This window comes from Pseudophryne corroboree, chromosome 3 (genome assembly GCF_028390025.1).
Source record: "Pseudophryne corroboree isolate aPseCor3 chromosome 3, aPseCor3.hap2, whole genome shotgun sequence".
Taxonomy (NCBI): Eukaryota; Metazoa; Chordata; class Amphibia; order Anura; family Myobatrachidae; genus Pseudophryne; species Pseudophryne corroboree.
Window position 1 is genome coordinate 750178579 of NC_086446.1, and position 20402 is coordinate 750198980.

The window sequence follows — 20402 nt, forward strand, 5'->3', positions numbered from 1 at the left end:
GTGAATAAACAAACGTATTCCTTATTAGGGCCACACGTTAAGGGCAATGAAGGAGGTGTTACATATTTCTGATACTACAAGTACCACAAAAGAGGGTATTATGTGGGATGTGAAAAAACTACCGTAGTTTTTCCTGAATCAGATAAATTAAATGAAGTGTGTGATGATGCGTGGGTTCCCCCCGATAGAAAATATGGGCGGTATACCCTTTCCCGCCAGAAGTTAGGGCGCGTTGGGAAACACCCCTTAGGGTGGATAAGGCGCTCACACGCTTATCAGAACAAGTGGCGGTACCGTCTATAGATAGGGCCGTCCTCAAGGAGCCAGCTGACAGGAGGCTGGAAAATATCATAAAAAGTATATACACACATACTGGTGTTATACTGCGACCAGCGATCGCCTCAGCCTGGATGTGCAGAGCTGGGGTGGCTTGGTCGGATTCCCTGACTAAAAATATTGATACCCTTGACAGGGACAGTATTTTATTGACTATAGAGCATTTAAAGGATGCATTTCTATATATGCGAGATGCACAGAGGGATATTTGCACTCTGGCATCAAGAGTAAGTGCGATGTCCATATCTGCCAGAAGATGTTTATGGACACGACAGTGGTCAGGTGATGCAGATTCCAAACGGCACAAAGGTGTATTGCCGTATAAAGGAAGAGGAGTTATTTGGGGTCGGTCCATCGGACCTGGTGGCCACGGCAACTGCTGGAAAATCCACCGTTTTTACCCTAAGTCACATCTCTGCAGAAAAAGACACCGTCTTTTCAGCTTCAGTCCTTTCGTCCCTATAAGAGTCATATCTGCCCAGGGATAGAGGAAAGGGAAGAAGACTGCAGCAGGCAGCCCATTCCCAGGAACAGAAGCGTTCCACCGCTTCTGACAAGCTCTCAGCATGACGCTGAGACCGTACAGGACCCCTGGATCCTACAAGTAGTATCCCAGGGGTACAGATTGGAATGTCGAGACGTTTCCCCTGCACAGGCTCCTGAAGTCTGCTTTACCAAGGTCTCCCTCCGACAAGGAGGCAGTATGGGAAACCATTCACGAGCTGTATTCCCAGCAGGTGATAATTAAATTACCCCTCCTACAACAAGAAAAGGGGTATTATTCCACACTATATTGTGGTACTGAAGCCAGAAGGCTAGGTGAGACCTATTCTAAATCTAAAAAAATTTGAACACTTACAAAGGTTCAAATCAAGATGGAGTCACTCAGAGCAGTGATAACGAACCGGGAAGAAGGGGACTATATGGTGTCCCGAGACATCAGGGATGCTTACCTCCATGTCCCAAATTTGCCCTTATCACTAAGGGTACCTCAGGTTCGTGGTACAGAACTGTCACTATCAGTTTCAGACGCTGCCGTTTGGATTGTCCACGGCACCCCGGGTCTTTACCAAGGTAATGGCCGAAATGATGGTTCTTCTTCGAAGAAAAGGCGTCTTAATTATCCCTTACTTGGACGATCTCCTGATAAGGGCAAAGTCCAGGGAACAGTTGGAGGTCGGAGTAGCACTATCTCGGATACTGTTACAACAGCAGGGGTGGATTCTAAATATTCCAAAATCGCAGCTGATCCCGACAACAAGTCTCCTGTGCTTAGGGATGATTCTGGACACAGTCCAGAAAAAGGTGTTTCTCCCGGAAGAGAAAGCCAGGGAGTTATCCGAGCTAGTCAGGAACCTCCTAAAATCAGTGCATCATTGCACAAGGGCCATGGTAAAAAAATGGTGACTTCCTTCGAAGCAATTCCAGTCGGCAGATTTCATGCAAGAACTTTTCAGTGGGATCTGCTGGACAAATGGTCCGGATCGCATCTTCAGATGCATCAGCGGATAACCCTATATCCAAGGACAAGGGTGTCTCTCCTGTGGTGGTTACAGAGTGCTCATCTTCTAGAGGGCCGCAGATTCGGCATTCAGTTTTGGATGTTGGTGACCACGGAGGCCAGCCCGAGAGGCTGGGGAGCAGTCACACAAGGAAAAAATTTCCAGGGAGTGTGATCAAGTCTGGAGATTTTTCTCCACATAAATATAGCTAAGGGTAAATTTATAATGCTCTAAGCTTAGCAAGACCTCTGCTTCAAGGTCAGCCGGTATTGATCCAGTGGGATAAAACATCACGGCAGTCGCCCACGTAAATAGACAGGGCGGCACAAGAAGCAGGAGGGCAGTGGCAAAAACTGCAAGGACTTTTCGCTGGGCGGAAAATCATGTGATAGCACTGTCAGCAGTGTTTCATTCCGGGAATGGAAACTGGGAAGCAGACTTCCTCAGTAGGCACGACCTCCGCCCGGCAGAGTGGGAACTTCATGGGGAAGTTTTCCACATGATTGTAAACCGTTGGGAATTACCAAAGGGGGACATGATGGCGTCCCGTCTGAACAAAAAACGGGACAGGTATTGCGCCAGGTTAAGAGACCCTCGGGCAATAGCTGTGGACGTTCTGGTAACACCGTGGGTGTACCAGTCGGTGTATGTGTTCCATCCTCTGCTTTTCATACCTAAGGTACTGAGAATTATAAGACGTAGAGGAGTAAGAACTATACTCATGGCTCCGGATTGGCCAAGAAGGACTTGGTACCCGGAACTTCAAGAGATGCTCACAGAGGACTTATGGCCTCTGCCGCTAAGAAGGGACTTGTTTCAGCAAGTACCATGTCTGTTCCAAGACTTACCGCAGCTGCGTTTGACGGCATGGCGGTGGAACGCCGGATCCTAAGGGAAAAGGCATTCAGGAAGAGGTCATTCCTACCCTGGTCAAAGCCAGAAAGGAGGTGACCGCACAACATTATCACCACATGTGGCGAAAATATGTTGCGTGGTGTGAGGCCAGGAAGGCCCCACGAAGAAATTTCAACTCGGTCGATTCCTGCATTTCCTGCAAACAGGAGTGTCTATGGGCCTCAAATTGGGGTCCATTAAGGTTCAAATTTCGGCCCTGTCGATTTTTCTTCCAGAAAGAATTGGCTTCAGTTCCTGAAGTCCAGAAGTTTGTCAAGGGAGTATTGCATATACAACCCCCTTTTGTGCCTCCAGTGGCACTGTGGGATCTCAACGTAGTTCTGGGATTCCTCAAAACACATTGGTTTAAAACCAGTCAAATCTGTGGATTTGAAGCATCTCACATGAAAAGTGAACATGCTCTTGGACCTGGCCTGGACCAGGCGAGTGTCAAATTGGTGGTTTTTTTCTCAAAAAAGCCCATATCTGTTTGTCCATTCGGACAGGGCAGAGCTGCGGACTCGTCCCCAGTTCTCTCCCTAAGGTGGTGTCAGTGTTTCACCTGAACCAGCTTATTGTGGTGTCTTGCGCCTACTAGGGACTTGGAGGACTCCAAGTTGCTAGATGTGGTCAGGGCCCTGAAAATATAGGTTCCAGGACGGCTGGAGTCAGGAAAACTGACTTGCTGTTATCCTGTATGCACCCAACAAACTGGGTGCTCTTGCTTCTAAGCAGACTTTTGCTAGTTGGATGTGTAATACAATTCAGCTTGCACATTCTGTGGCAGGCCTGCCACAGCCAAAATATGTAAATGCCCATTCCACAAGGAAGGTGGGCTCATCTTGGGCGGCTGCCCGAGGAGTCTCGGCTTTACAACTTTGCCGAGCGGCTATTTAGTCAGGGGCAAACACGTTTGTAAAATCCTACAAATTTGATACCCTGGCTAAGGAGGACCTGGAGTTCTCTCATTCGGTGCTGCAGAGTCATCCGCACTCTCCCGCCCGTTTGGGAGCTTTGGTATAATCCCCATGGTCCTTTCAGGAACCCCAGCATCCACTAGGACGATAGAGAAAATAAGAATTTACTTACCGATAATTCTATTTCTCGGAGTCCGTAGTGGATGCTGGGCGCCCATCCCAAGTGCGGATTATCTGCATTACTTGTACATAGTTACAAAAATCGGGTTATTATTTGTTGTGAGCCATCTTTTCAGAGGCTCCGCTGTTATCATACTGTTAACTGGGTTCAGATCACAGGTTGTACAGTGTGATTGGTGTGGCTGGTATGAGTCTTACCCGGGATTCATAAATCCTTCCTTATTGTGTACGCTCGTCCGGGCACAGTATCCTAACTGAGGCTTGGAGGAGGGTCATAGGGGGAGGAGCCAGTGCACACCACCTGATCCTAAAGCTTTACTTTTTGTGCCCTGTCTCCTGCGGAGCCGCTATTCCCCATGGTCCTTTCAGGAACCCCAGCATCCACTACGGACTCCGAGAAATAGAATTATCGGTAAGTAAATTCTTATTTTCTGATATGCAAATTTTCTACCCAGTCAGATAATGGTGGTGCCTACATGGCCACCCACACCCGTCTGTGTCCCTAATATCGTTTTCTCTTGGGAAAAACATTCAGCCACCGACGTGTTGACACACATGTACCAAGTAGCATCAGGAGCCGGTGGTGCCGATAGGGTCTCTCCCACAGCCGTCTGTGGGACGAGCACTCAGACATGCCGACAAACGTGTACCAAACACCCACCGACACACCGGGCATATAGGGGACAGACCCACAGTAAAGTCTGTCAGGAAGACACAGATGGAGTTTGCCAGCTCACACCCCAGCGCTCAATCCCGGTTCTGAAACCCTTATATAATGCCTCAGACTTTATAATTAACTTATATTGCCTCAAATCAACTGTGCCCCCCCCCCCCCCCCCCGTTTTTCACTCTGTTATGTGTACAGTAGTCTGAGGAAGGACCAGCGTCTCTACAGCTCTGTGGAGAGAAAATGGCGCTGATGAGAGCTGTGAGGGCTAAGCCCCACCCCCTTAATGGCGCACTTCAGCCCCGCTATATTTTATTATATTTATACTGGCGGGGGTCAGGATTTAGTGCCTAGGCACTCATACCATTGTTTTCCAGTCACATATGAGGATTTTATGCTGCTCAGCGCGCCCCCCCCCCCCCTCGCGCCCTGCACCCTACAGTGCCGCTGTGTGTGGGAGCATGGCGCGCAGCGCGATCGCTGTGCGGTACCTCAGAAGCCGTCACTGAAGTCTTCTTTTCTTCTTCTACTCACCTGTCTTCTGGCTCTGCAAGGGGGGTGACGGCGGGCTCTGGGAATGAACCCCTAGGCATACCTAGTGTTCCAAACCCTCAGGAGCTAATGGTGTCCTGTAGCCAAAGAAGCAGAGCCTTTAAACTCACTAGAAGTAGGTCTGACTTCTCTCCCCTAAGTCCCACGAAGCAGGGAGACTGTTGCCAGCAGTCTCCCTGAAAATAAAAAACCTAATATAAAGTCTTTTCAGAGAAACTCAGTAGAGCTACTCAGAGTGCATCCAGTCTGCCTGGGCACAGATTCTAAACTGGAGTCTGGAAGAGGGGCATAGAGGGAGGAGCCAGGTCACACCATTTGAAAGTCTTAAAGTGCCCATGTCTCCTGCAGATCCCGTCTATACCCCATGGTTCTTGAAGTGACCCCAGCATCCTCTAGGACGTATGAGAAATACATTTATCCGATTCGCATGTATAAACATTTAAGTACAATGAAAAGAAATACTTGTGTAAAAGTTAAAATTCCTGGCAAAATAAGATATTTGAAAGTATATAGCAAACACTTATCATCTTAATGCTTTTCTTTATTACTTTTTTGTTTTAGCACTTTACATGTAATTTTAAGTCAAACATGAAATAACTAGTATTTTGGAATTGGACCTGTTACTTGTGTGTCACTATCTATTGCACCCAGCCTTGCAGGGTTTTTTTTCCTCTCTCTTCACCCACCTTCCCATCTCTCTCCCCTGTCTTCCTCTCCAGGGCTGCAACTAGGGAGGAACTAGAGGGGCATGTGAACCCTGGTGCCGGATTGAGGGGGCGCTGAGACCAGTGTCCGTAACACTGTGTGGCTGTGATCTGTACCCCGCTGTTTATAATGCTTGTATGGTGCAGTGCTTAGATTGATTATGATGTCTGCGACAGTTTGTATCTATTGAGTGCCGAGCTGCTAATGATCCTGCCTGCACTTTACAGGGATGTAGTTAAAATGCCACCGGACTGGATCCTGGCAGTCGAAAAACACACCGCAATCCTGACCATCCGCATAATGCCGGCATCACAATCACGACGGTGCTCGGGATCCCTGCGTCAAAATACCTACGCCTGGAATCCTGAACGTTCTGTTAGCAGGATGCGCTCGTGTCCTGCTGCGGGAGGTGTGAGGTTAGGTTTAGACATTAGAAGAAGGGTTAGGGTGCATGGACGGGAAGGAAATGGTTAAATATCGGGGGGGGGGGGGGGGGTTAGGGGGTTAGGCACTTACAAGGGGAGTTTAGGGTTAGGCAACAAGCAGGGAGGGTTAGGTTTAGGCAGTGGGGAAGGGAAGGTTAGGATTAGGCACCACCAGGGAGGGTTACGGTTAGGCATCACCAAGGAGGGTTAGGGTTAGGCACCACCGGACAGAGTTAGGGTTAGGCACCACCGAGGAGGGTTAGGGTTAGGCACCGCCAGAGAGAGTTAGGGTTAGGCACTGCCGAGGAGGGTTAGGGTTAGGCACCACCGGGGAGAGTTAGGGTTAAGCATCACCAGGGAGGGTTAGGCACCACTGGTGAGGGTTAGGGTTAGGCACCACTGGAGAGGGTTAGGGTTAGGCACCACTGGTGAGGGTTAGGCACTACCGGAGAGAGTTAGGGTTAGGCACCACTGGTGAGGGTTAGGCACCATCGGACAGAGTTAGGGTTAGGCACCGCCAGAGAGAGTTAGGGTTAGGCACCACCAGGGAGGGTTAGGCACCACTGGTAAGGGTGAGGATTAGGCACCAATGGAGAGGGTTAGGGTTAGGCACCACTGGAGAGGGTTAGGCACCACCAGAGAGGGTTAGGCACCACTGGTGAGGGTTAGGGTTAGGCACCACCAGGGAGGGTTAGGCACCACTGGTGAGGGTTAGGGTTAGGCACCACCGGGGAGGGTTAGGCACCACTGGTGAGGGTTAGGGTTAGGCACCACTGGTGAGGGTTAGGGTTAGGCACCACCAGGGAGGGTTAGGGTTAGGCACCACCAGGGAGGGTTAGGAAAGAGGGTTATGGAACTTTCAGGGGGTGGGGGGGGGCTGTCGGGATGCTGCTGTTGGTATTACGACCTCCGGCATCCTGTCCATTGGCATATCATATCGAATCCCACTCCGAGATCTCCCAGGCAGCGGCTGCTGTGCTGTAAATCTCACTGACTGCAGGATAGCCTACTGAAAAGTCAGACGGTGAGTAAAATGCTATTGCAGATAATGGTACCCATACACTTGTGCGATGCCCCACGACGCGACATCGCGGGGCATCGCACCGGCAGTTCAGGTGCGACGAAATCGCACCTGAACTGCCAAAGTGATTACCATGCGATCATGCAACAGATCGCATGGTAATCATGTGATGGGCACGTCACCGCCGAGTGGGAATCGCACATCGCAGTGCGATATATCGCATGTGGTTTAAAAACCACATGTGATCGCACTGCGATGCGAGAGATATCAAGTGCAGCACATACTGTCTTGAGACGCGACATTCGACCGGCGTGCCCGCGCATCCCGTCTCAAGGTACCTAAAATGTGCATACAATCCTTCCATTTCTCTCACAGATGAGGTCGAAATTTAAGGATGGCACCGATTATCTCATAAGTGTATGGGCACCATAACAGTTACTGCATTTCTTAATAAATAGACCCCTTCAGGATCTGGGAACCAGTATAAACACAGAACTCACATAAAGTGATTCCAAGACTTTTGGTGGCCTATTGGGCACCGGGCATCTGGCGTTTGCTCAGCACTCTCTTTTGGACCCATTTTATCATTTTGAAATTGGTTGTTTAAATTGTTTTAATACAGAGGAAAGAATGGCCGCTGCTAACATGGCCCTCTTACAGTGCTGCTTAAGTGAAAAGATGTCCAACTATGGATTTCACATTTCATTCTGTTATTACTACATAATACATGGGAAGGGAAGTTGTTAGATATACTGTACTCTCTAACAGGCGTGGCTACAGATATTGGGGGGTTGGCCAAGGGGCACATGGGCATGACTACTATTTTGGGGTGATAGTTATGACTACCAGGGGTGGATTTAGGGGTGAGGCACAACAGTAACGTCCATCCCCCACCTGTCTAATTTTATTATTTATATTGATTGGTTATAACCCTCATTTGATGATAGCCAATTTAATAAAAGAATAAAAATAAATGACTTTTTATTTTTAATTACGTATACGTATTTACTGAGTAGGACAGCTTACAGGGGCAGTATGTGCATGGGATCCATGCATTTTTCATTGTTTTTTTGTGAGTGTATGTCAACATATGTCGACATGGACACCATATAAGTGTACCGCGTCCCCTCCCATGGCTCGCTGCGCTCGGCACACTATTATATTCTCCCTCCAGGCCCACTGGGATGGTAAAGTATGAACAAGTCGGTTTCAAGGAAAAAAATCATGAAAAACTCATTTTGGCATTTTACATGTCGGTATTTTTACCTTGTCTGTATTTTAAATGTCGTATTATGTCCATGTCGGGATTTTGAACTTGTTGGGATTTTGACCGTCGGTAAATTGCTGTCAGGGTTTCGACCGTCGGGATTTTGATTGGAGGTAAATTGACTGCGTCCCATGTGCATGTCCTACTTGTTTACACTCCACTCAAGATGGCATATGGTACAGTACCATGGGAATATACTGCAGCAGAGGCGTCACCAGGTGTGGTGACACCCGGTGCGCACCCCTGATGTACTGCCGCAATCGCGGCAAAAAGGGGGCGTGGTCTTACAGCTAGGGGGCGTGGCTTCGCGGGGATACCGGGATCGTCACTCTGGGGGCGTGCCCAGCATCTCCGGAGATGCTGGGCTTCCCCCAGAGACGGTCTCAGTGTGCGGTCGGCTCCTCTGCTATGACAGGAGCCGGGTGCTGTAGCGGAATTTCACACTGCAGCACCTGGCTCCTGTCACTGCGGAGGAGCTGACATTTGGTGTCACCCCCTCCAGGTGTCACACCCGGGTGCGGGCCGCACCCCCCGCACCCGCCTTGTGACGCCACTGTACTGCAGTTACTGATACATTCTGGGCCGACAGTACCAACACAAGCATCCAATTGCCGCCCCAAAACAGGTGCAGCTCCTAGGCACGTGCCTCAGGTGCCTAATGGGAGAGTTGCGACTGATGACTTCCCGACAAATCCTGGCCAACAGTGAGGCTGCCACCCCTCTCAGTGTCATTGCCAGCAGGATATATCTATCCGTATAAGCAGGTGCTCTTGGTTAGAGTCATCTACCTGACATCAGCAAGTGTGAAATAACCATTAATCTGAACTACACACAAAAATGTTACGATTGTTTTGAAGAAATTTCCTTCAATATTTATCAAGATTCCAGCTACTGTTGTTATACAGTACTATTTACGGTACAGAGATTTAGGGCCTAATTCAGAAAATTGTTCTCTAATGGGCAAAACCATGTGCACTGCAGGGGGGGGGCAGATATAACATGTGCAGAGAGCGTTAGATTTGGGTGGGGTGTGTTCAATCTAAAATCTAAATTGCAGTGTCAAAATAAAGCAGCCAGTATTTACCCTGCACAGAAACAATATAACCCACCCAAATCTAACTCTCTTTGCATGTTATATCTGCCCCACCTGCAATGCACATGGGCCCTCATTCCGAGTTGATCGCTCGCAAGGCGAATGTAGCAGAGTTACACACGCTAAGCCGCCGCCTACTGGGAGTGAATCTTAGCTTCTTAAATGTGCGACCGATGTATGCGCAATATTGCGATTACAAACGAGTTAGCAGTTTTTGAGTAGCTTCAGACTTACTCTGCCTGTGCGATCAGTTCAGTGCTTTTCGGTCCTGGCTGACGTCATAAACACACCCAGCGTTCGCCCAGGCACACCCACCGTTTCCCCGGCCACTCCTGCGTTTTCTCCGGAAACTGTAGCGTTTCCAGCCACACGCCCCTAAAACGCCGTGCATCCGCCCAGTAACACCCATTTCCTGTCAATCACAATGCGAACGTCGGAGCGATGAAAAAGCCGTGAGTAAACTTACTTTCTTCATAGTAAAGTTACTTGGCGCAGTCGCAGTGCGAACATTGCGCATGCGCACTAAGAGAATTCTCACTGCGATGCGATGAAAATCTCCGAGCGAACAACTCGGAATGAGGGCCCTGGTTTTGCCCATTAGGTAACAATTTTGCTGCTGCGATCAGGTCTGAATTAGGCCCTTAGTAATTCTGAACATTGTGAGCATTCTAATCTAATTTGATGTATAACCTGAACCCACATCTTTGACACAAAACATTTAAGACACTGTGGTCAAGTTCCCCTGGAAAGTTCCTTTTCTTACTTGAGAAAAGGAACTTGCCAGGGGATTTCATTTCTTGTTTCTTCCTGAGAGACAGATTTAAAAATAGCATATAAATGTTAATTAACTGACTATGACTTATTTCTTCAGTAACACATTCTAATTCTGTAGAATTTGTTTCGTTTCTCTTTCCCCTCCCATCTCTCTTCCTCCTCCTCCTCCTCCTCCTATATCTCTCTCTTCTTCCCATCTTTCTGTCTATCCCTCCATTTCTACTCTTGGACCCCAAACTTGGCCTGTATAGCCTAATAACTACTGTATTATAAAGTTTAATTACTTGTAATACTGGGATGTAGTTACCATCCCGGCGGTCAGAATACCGACACAGGGATCCCGACCACCAGAATGCCGACAGCTGCCCCAGGGCTATTCCCTTCTGCTCCATGGAAGGTTTCTGTCCTCCCTGAGCTCGCCTTAGGACACCTGCGTTACGGTTTGACAGGTGTACCGTAAATTCATTATGTCTGCGCGTATTAAGCTGACGTGTTGACGTAAGACTTCATGGGTGGTATTCAAATGAAATATCATGCCCAATCTCCTTTCTAAAGAGATCCCTGTTATCGCGCATATCGCGCCCATAGTAATCAGATTTAGCTGCCTAAAGGGTTAGGGCACCTCGCTACCCCAGGGGTGGCGAGCTGAAATGATGATACCACACCCATCAGCAGAAACAGAATGGGTGTGGAAGGGGGGCAGAAAGAATTGAATACCGCCCAATGTCTCTAGTGGTCAAGCAATCATAACTCTAACCCCCCCCCCCCCCCCCCCCCCCCACAGCCTAACTAACCCCCCCACACCTAACCCGGACCCTCTGGAATGTTGACTAACCGTTGGCAAGGGACTTTCTACCGCTCGCCCCACTGCCGGCATTCTGGCGGTTGGGATCCCTGCGTCAGCATTCTAACCGTCGGGATCCCAGCCGCCGGGATCTCATAGCCAACGTGTTATACTAAGTTACAAATTCTTATACACTGTAGAGGTTTCTAGCATTCACACTGTTATTTAGGGTGGTCAGTACCCCTGCGAGTGCTCACTAGTACCACACTGTCACAGTGAGCTTGTAGATTACTTCGGGAGCCTGCTATTACTGCTATATAAGGGAGGTAAGTGTGCAGACTTATTCTCCAGTACTGTAGGTTTGCCATGGTGACCTGCCAATTGGAGCAGCTTGATACATCTTTTTATATATGAAATTGCAGACTGCCAAAGCCCCAGTATTATCACCAAGAGTTTCCAAGCATGTGTACCATCATTCAGAGTGCCCGGTTCTTCTGTGAGTGCTCACTGATGCCTCCTAGTTGCAGTGATGTCGTTGATTACCTCCGGAGTCTGTCGTCTACCACTTTCATGGTGCCTTGGAATGTGTGCTTGGGCCTTAACAGGAGGGAACAGTTTGGCACTAAGGCGTGAAAGGGTGGAGGATAATATTGTGTCCAAGGTGCCAATAAAAGCCGCTCAGGGGGGAGGGGCGCTGCTATCCTGTATATCCATACAGCGCTGGAGGAGAGGAAAGCTGTGTCTGGCATCAGGCAGCCAGTGAGAGCTAGGGGGATGGACGAACATAATAGGTGATATAATAGATTGTTTCTGCCTTAGACTTTGCATCTGGTACAACCTAAGCGAAGAAGGAGCTGCTATAGACCCAACAGACTGGGAGGAACTTGGTTCTCCAGTCTAAATTTGGGTATAAGGCTATACTCCCTACCTACACCCTTTGTTGCTCCTGTATTTGCCTTATATGTTAATCCTTGTGTCTTGTTACTGGTTTTACTGACATTTTGTTATCGACCTGGCCTGCCTGACTACCCATCTTGATTTTTGACCTGACTTTGTAATACCCCTCTGCCTTTGACCATAGCTTATCTGACCATCCAATTTTTCAACCTCTTGGTTAAATCAGTCCCGCCTGATTCTTATGCCTGCCTTTACCAACTAATCTCTGTCTGTTCCCACCATGGGGTATCTATTCTGCCCCTGCTGATCATTGTAGTAACGGTAAGTAGTTAGGTTTTCATAACAGTAACCCCTAGAACCCTCAGAACCAGTGCTTACAAGAGGGGGCATGGCCAGAGAGTTGATTGACATGTTGGGCAGAGTTCTGGGTAGAAGGGGGCAGGGTAATATAGGCTTGGGTGCTGAAAACTACAATTCCCAGCAACACTGAGCTATGAGAAGAGAGGAGGTAACCATGGTTCCTGCTAATCTGGCCACACTGTCACATAGCCAGACAGTTTGCCACAAACTCAAGAATGCTAAAGCTGACGGAAGAATAAGAGAGACTATAGAGAGGTCACTCTAACTGGAAATGCTCGGAAGACAGTAGACACATACTAAGGGGGGGGGGGGGGGATTCAATTGCAGGTGAATACCTCCACCTGCCCACATCAGTGCGGCAATAGCCTCGCTTTACGGCAGCCTGATCCCGCATAAAAGTGTTCACTGCCCAATGGGGTAGCGAGCATTTTTTTGTGAATTTGACATTCGCCTGGGCAAGCGAAGGGTGCGAGATGCCGTGCATCTGGTAGCGTTTAAATGCCGCACCAACGCCAATTTGCGCCCTTCACCTGGATAATAAGCAGAGCATCTGTAAACAAGGCTATCAGTCTGATGAAGAAGGCTAATATTCTAACAGAGCACCAGACTACTAGAGATAATTACCAGTCGCTCATAGTGGAGTCTGGCAGAGCCAAAGAATAACCTGCCAGGGATCCTGTATAAGCTGCAGAAGAGACAGAGGAAATCCAGATCCTATTCAGGAAAAAAAGAAAGGAAATCCAGAGATATAGAGAAAGTAAGACACCAGCACAGAGGCAGAAATCCAGACACCCCACAGAGGTCCATGACAAGTCAGGGAGTATTCCATTTGCCTGGCATCTGCCTTTGCCATTTTCCAAGAGTCTGCTGCTGATACTGTGGTTGCTCCTTGTTCGCTGCCATATAGTGTAGACGATATTCCGGGTCTTTGATCCGTGTTCAGAGTAACTTTCCAGTATCCAGAGTGGTCAGTGTTTGCTGCATGTGAGAGTAACTTACAGCACACGTGGAACTATTTGATTGTGTGACGGTCTGTGCACTGTCCACACTGCCGCAACACTTACACCCTTCTCTTTGTCTTTGGTTTTTACTAAGTTGACCTTATCCTGCGATCGTTTTCAATATGTTTACCAGGAACACATCGGGGTAATTCAGAGCTGATCATAGATGTGCACTCTGACATGCGGGGTGACGCACCTCTCCTCCCCCCCCACCCCCCAACACGGGTGCAAAAGCATAGATTGTAAGCTTGCGAGCAGGGCCTTCCTACCTCTATGTCTGTCTGTTTTTACCCAGTTTTGTTCTATTACTGTTGTTCTAATTGTAAAGTGCAACGGAATATGCTGCGCTATATAAGAAACTGTTAATAAATAAATCACATAGCGGCGATGCTTTTTCACCCGCTGAGTAGCTCTCTGCCAGCGCGGCTCCTGCGCAGCCTAGCTACCCGCCGTGTCCCGGATCAGTGATGTCACGCAGCCACCGCGCCCCCCTCCCGCCCCCCAACCGCCTCTGCCTGTCAATCAGGCGGAGGCGATCGCAGCCGAGATGCTGCTAGCATCTCGCTGGGCATCCCGGGGTGCGCGGGCTCACTCCACAAAGGTCTTCAGACCACGAACGCTGCCTCTGCAGCGATCCAGTCTGAATTACCCCCATCAACCTTAACCGGAGAACTTCCAACACTCTATGTAAGTCAGATTTTAATACAATAAAAAATATTTTATTTATCTTTTCTTAAAGGAAACACGTACCTTAAACTTTTCATAAAACTCTTTATAACCACCCTTTAAAAGATAGAGTTCAGGATAGTACAAATGGGGATATACGTTTGCTTGTCTGTCCAGATTTCTTAAAACACGACACCTTCAATGACAACAAGGAAATAGACAATTACAATGTAATTAAGCATTCTGTAAGATCGAGTTTGCTACAGTGATTAAACAGCATATGGCTGGCAAATGGGTCAGACATGCTTTATATTGTACCGCTGGTAGTATTCTGACTCTGGTGTATTTGCTGTGTACAGCTCTGCAGAAATTTGTGGCACCTTGGGGGTCATTCCGAGTTGTTCGCTCGTTATTTTTTTCTCGCAACGGAGCGATTAGTCGCTAATGCGCATGCGCAATGTCCGCAGAGCGACTGCGCCAAGTAAATTTGCTATGCAGTTAGGTATTTTACTAACTGCATTACGAGGTTTTTTCTTCGTTCTGGTGATCGTAATGTGATTGACAGGAAGTGGGTGTTTCTGGGCGGAAACTGGCCGTTTTATGGGGGTGTGCGAAAAAACGCTACCGTTTCTGGGAAAAACGCGGGAGTGGCTGGAGAAACGGAGGAGTGTCTGGGCGAACGCTGGGTGTGTTTGTGACGTCAAACCAGGAACGACAAGCACTGAACTGATCGCAGATGCCGAGTAAGTCTGGAGCTACTCAGAAACTGCTAAGAAGTGTCTATTCGCAATTCTGCTAATCTTTCGTTCGCAATTTTGATAAGCTAAGATTCACTCCCAGTAGGCGGCGGCTTAGCGTGTGCAAAGCTGCTAAAAGCAGCTTGCGAGCGAACAACTCGGAATGACCCCCCTTATACATGGTGGAGTAACATTATTATGACCATATTCTACATTTGACATTGGCAGCGCGTAGCCCATGAAGTACGTCACGTGTTGTGCGCTGGCTTGGTGGGTATATAAAGTGTGTGATAGGCCGTCTACTCACATATCACTCGTTGCTGTCATGGGCAACGGGCGATTTATCCGAGTTGCAAAAAGGGATGATTATCGGCTTTCGGGCCAAGGGTGGCGGTATTTCTGACACAGCGCAGTTTGGGAACGGTTCTCGTGCTGCTGCGGTGATGGTGTATCGTGACTGGACAAATGGCACCATTGCGAATTACCGACGTGGAAACTGCAGAGCACCACGTGCCATTGATGTGAGAGGTGAACGTCGTCTATGGATGTGCGTGAGGGCCGGACGACACGCTACAGTGGAGCAGCTCAGCGTCACAATGAACCTGCGGGCTATCAGACGTGTGTGTAAAACGACAGTTCAGCCGTCTAGCTGCTGTCCGTGCTGCTCATGGCGGTTACTATTATCTGGTGGTCATAATAATGTGACTCGCCCATGTAAATAAATTCTAATAATAAGTAATAACAGACTGATCCATCTCCTTTAGTTCACTTTATCCGAATATTTTACTCCATTTCCAAAGCCACATAACCCACTGACAATAAAACACTAAGCCTACTTTGTTTAGTTAATGAAAAATGTATTCTATTCTAGCAATGAAATGTAATAGGCTGCGAGATCCTGGAGAATTTGTAAAAAAAAATTTAAAGCCAGAATAATTACGATTTTTAGTGCTTTAAAAAAGTGTGCCGATTCTGCGTGATCTCAACTTTGCCTGCATCTTGCACACTATTGCATTCCCCCCAAGCAATGCATTGTGCACATACCCACTAATGGTTTTTGTGGTTAATGTCAAGGGCCCATTCATTTAATTGGAGTGTACACTATATATTTATATAAAAATCCATTGAAATTAATGGACCAGAGACATGAGCTTCACAGCGTTGTTATCTGTCATTTTATCCCACATCCACAGAATTTCAGTCCGTCTCTGTTGATGTGTGATAAAGGCAAGGAGTTGAGGGGACCCCACCTTGCTGCCAGCCAGTTTAAAGCGGCCATTGTTGAAAACCGCATGTGATTGGTTGACAACAACGTGTAGCTGCCCGGTTTAGCAATTCAGTAGTATTTTATTTCCTTTAAACCCCTCTCAATTTACAGATCAAGATAGAGGTATTTTCCTATTTACCATGGGTCAACAAATAATTTAAAAAAAATATATTATTCTTTCATTAGCCAAATGAGGAAATGAGGGTTTATTTAAATAAACATTATTTATTTGTTATATGTTTATTTTATTTTATTTTAAACTTTTTAGTACAGGCAGGGATCATAAGGACCGTAGTTTATTATTCTGGGACCAGTGAAATGAAAAGGTGCCATTAGTTGCGCCATAATCTCTCATACCATTCACATTCTAGCTATCATAATCTAGAAAGTTCTAGATTAATGGTAGCATAGTGCTTCAACCCGGAGGGGACTTATCACAGCCTGTGAGTCTACACTGAAGCCGGAAAGGCTTTGCTGGGTCCCCGTTCCCGGCAGTGGGGACTGTACCGCTCACTCCATCTACAGACGGTGTAAGGGATTCTTTATAGAGAGCAGAAAGCTAAGATGGCCGCTGTTTGCTAAATACTGGACTGACGTCATAACCACTTTTAGTATCAGTGCTAAAGTAGCAATGACTCGTTCTTATATGGAGCCCTTTGTCTTTCCCTCCAGACAGACGATTGGCGAGTGCAGTAATGGCTGCTGGTTGTACACACAGTTTTGGCGCTCTCTCTGAGGAGAATTCGCAGTGAAAGATCAGCACCCTCCGACACTGGGATAGACACGGGTCCTTCAGAAAACATTCCGCTATCTGTTCCTCTCTGTGTACGTTCCAGGCTCCCTGTGTAAAGCAAGTACATGATCATCTATAGACTTGCATAAGATAACTGTCATAGGCAGCGATAATATGTAAGTAAATAAAAAATGAAAGGTGCAGCCGTACACAAATTAAATACAATTAATATTCTCTCAGTTATTTCAGCCTCTCACCTCCAAGAGTTAGCAACTGGGAACACAACAAGTGCTGACACGTTCCACTAGATATACTGTACCTTGATATGTCCACCGGCATATTCATACGGATAGCGGCAGTCCACAATATGGAAGATCGGTACAACGGCTTTATATCCTCCGCTGACTAGATGGGCCAGCTGTGTATAAGGAAGCAGAGGTCAGAGGTCGAGTAACTGTCACTCACAATACCTGTGATACGTACTGTAGGGATCTAGAAGAAACCCGGAACGCCTGAGAGACACCTGTGGACTTGTTCCCTTTTAAGTACTCACAACAGTTATCAGTCAAATAAATAAATAAAATAAAATTGGGAGTTGTCTCCACTCACAATGATAAGCGGGGACAACAGCAAGTGGGTGCCACAAGCGTTTCCCAGGGTTCCCAGGGGAGGGGAGCTTGGGGGTTGGTTTGCTGCTTCATAAGCACTAGGGGGTGTGGTATGACTGACCGCCAGTCACCGGCGGGGAGGGGCAAGTGCAGCAAGCCCCTTGCGGGCTCAGTGGCGACCTGAGGTCGTCACGGGTTCTATTCCCACTCTATGGGACCCACAAGTGGAAATAGTCCCTGTTGGTCGGCATACCGACCGTTGGGATAGTGAGGGGGCGGGATTTTTGGGGAGGTCATGTGACCGGCGGTCAGAACATGAATACCACCCAAACTAGGCACACTCCCATCGACTAGTGTGTAGCATTCATGATGTAATGGAATGAAGATGCGTCTGCATGTGTTATTCCATGAGTAGAACCTCATGAAAATGGAATTGAACTAATGCTGCCTTAGTACGGGCTCCGTCTCGTTCCTGCATCATCCATAAGTCTTAATGATTTGCTCTCAACTTAAATCACTTACTGTGTTACTTGTTATATATTTAAGGTCCTGGTGTTTGCCCTTTTCCACTGGGAGACAATATGGCTGCGAACAATAAAGCAAAAAAGCATCAGACGAGTTCATCCTCTATTCAGGGATATCTCTACTGTTTACACGGGCGAGTCACGTTATTATGGCCACCAGCTAATAGCCAGAGTAACCGCCGTGTGCAGCACAGACAGCAGCTAGATGGGCTGAACTGTAGTTTTAGACCCAAGTCCAGTAGCCCCCAGATTCATTGTGACGGTGAGCCGCTCCACTGTAGCGTGTCAGCCGGCCCTCACGCACCTTTGTAGTCGACGTCACCTCTAACATCAATGGCACGTGGTGCGCCGCAGTTTCCACATCGGTTATTCGCAATGGTGCCATTTGTCCAGTCACGATGCACCTTCACCGCAGCAGCATGAGAACCGTTCCCAAACTGCACTGTCTCAGAAATACCGCCACCCTTAGCCCTTTTTGCAACTCTGATAAATTGCCCCTTTTACCCAACGAGTGATATGTGTGCAGACGACCTAACTCACACCTTATATACCCACCAAGCCAGCGCACGACACGTGACTTACTTCATGGGCTACGTCAAATGTAGGAGGTGGTTATAATAATGTGACTCCACCGTGTATTTTACCTTACAACACAGAATACATGACAAAGCAGATGTTGTGAAGTACAAAACATAATGGAAACACTTATCTAAAGGATAGATGAGACAGTCCACGTATGAGTAGGTACATTAATGTCTGTCTGTCATCTAACGACTGTCACGGGCTGGTCTGATTGTGTTCCCGGTAATGACCTGGGTGAGCCAGTGGAGGGCGCAGGGAGGCAGAAGTTAGGTGGCTTGAGACATGGATAAGTCATATGCTGGAGCACTCTAGAAGTTTACACAGTGAGCACAGACAATTGGCGAGACCTGAAGCAGAGGCGCGGAGTCTAACTCGCCAGGGGTTTTCGCCAGTGACCCCCGCCAGGGGATATGGTCTTCGCTGCGCCTGACGGGCAGGTCGCGGCCCTCTGCTCAGGTTCCTCTGTGGAGGCTGTGAGACACTCGGGTATACAGGGATGCTTAATACCGGATTATACTGAAGTGCTTAACCATCGATGGTGAGTCCGATGGTGACATGAAAAGGTAAGTATATCGGAGATGATGAACTCTGGAGTGCTTGGGTAGCTGAGGATATCCGGAGCTTGTGAGGGGAATCCTGGGCTGAGCACCGCAGACTGGTAACACACTGAGATGGAGATAGTGGAAGTCTCTGGCGGCAGGTAAGTAACCAGGAAAGGCAGGTACAGCAGGACACAGATAAACGGATCTCTGGAGCAAGCTTGGAGCCTTGAGAGCGACGCAGGAGAACTGACAAGTTGTTCAAGGCAATGAGGACTCTGGAAAGCCTGCTTATATTCCCCAAGAAGGATGCTGATTGGTTGCTGCTGGCAGCAGCAGCAGCATGCATAGAACCAGGAAGTAATCACCTGGATACCTGGATCATGTGACTCTGCCAGAGGCAGTGGAAATCATGCTAGTAACCACTGAAAGCACCAGTGGCTGATCTGCGGCACAGAATACACCAGCGTACCGGTAAGTGGCGTGTGCGAGCAGTGTGTGAACTGTGGTTCCTGACAACGACCCCTCAGACCCCAAAATTAAATTTCTTCTTCATGGGCCATGTTCTCCACAGGGTTAACCTTGGGGTTTACTTGGTGGAGACCAGGATCAGGCATCGGACAACAAAGCTTTTGAGCCTCTCAGGATGCTCTTCCGTTCTATGCACAGACAGCACTTTCATCACAGGGATCAGTGATCCTCAGTGTGCCGATTAATCTGTGATGTCTAGTGCACCCCTGTACAGGTGGTTTAAAACGGCACATCTTCACATAGGCATTGGGTTGTATTACAAATGACCCTTTGGCTTAACTGGCCAGATAAGCCCTCTATCAGGGTATATATTCAAGTACTAGCCCTAGTAAAAACTTTACATTTAATGGAGCCTGGATATATATGGTGTTGATTAGTTACTATAGAATATGCAGATTTTACAGTTGATAATTTTATGATATATACTCTACAAAAAAGTACAGTTAAACACTGGGCTTTTACTAATAATTAAGAATTTTCCATGGGAAAAAGTTCCCAAAGCAGCTTCTCTTTACCTCAGTCAGGAATACAATCACAGCAAGAAAATACATAATTAAGCTAATATATTAGTATAATAAAATATAATTCAACATACATTTATAAAACTATAATAGAATATGAGTTCTGTGTTCTGTACGTCTCACAGTAGAGGCTAAGCTAATATGCCTATTTTGGGGGCAGCACGGATGGTGTAATGGTTAGCATTACTGCCTCACATCACTGACATCATGGGTTTGATTTCCACCATGACCCTAACTGTGTGGAGTTTGTATATTCTCCCCGTGCTGGCATGGGTTTCCTCCCACAATCCAAAAATATACTGGTAGGTTATTGAGCTCC

General features: G+C 47.6%; 1 protein-coding gene across 1 annotated transcript in view; it reads right to left on the reverse strand.

Annotated features, from left to right (window-relative positions):
* The window catches only part of LOC135056774 (M-phase inducer phosphatase 3-like), a 93430-nt gene that overhangs the window by 8665 nt on the left and 64363 nt on the right, over positions 1 to 20402 (reverse strand). The window contains exons 8-11 of the mRNA XM_063962346.1: positions 17909 to 17971; positions 17098 to 17196; positions 16762 to 16886; positions 14126 to 14237 (exon numbers count right to left, since the gene is read on the reverse strand). Coding sequence (XP_063818416.1) covers positions 14126 to 14237; positions 16762 to 16886; positions 17098 to 17196; positions 17909 to 17971 — 399 coding nt within the window. The remainder of the gene's footprint in view (positions 1 to 14125; positions 14238 to 16761; positions 16887 to 17097; positions 17197 to 17908; positions 17972 to 20402) is intronic.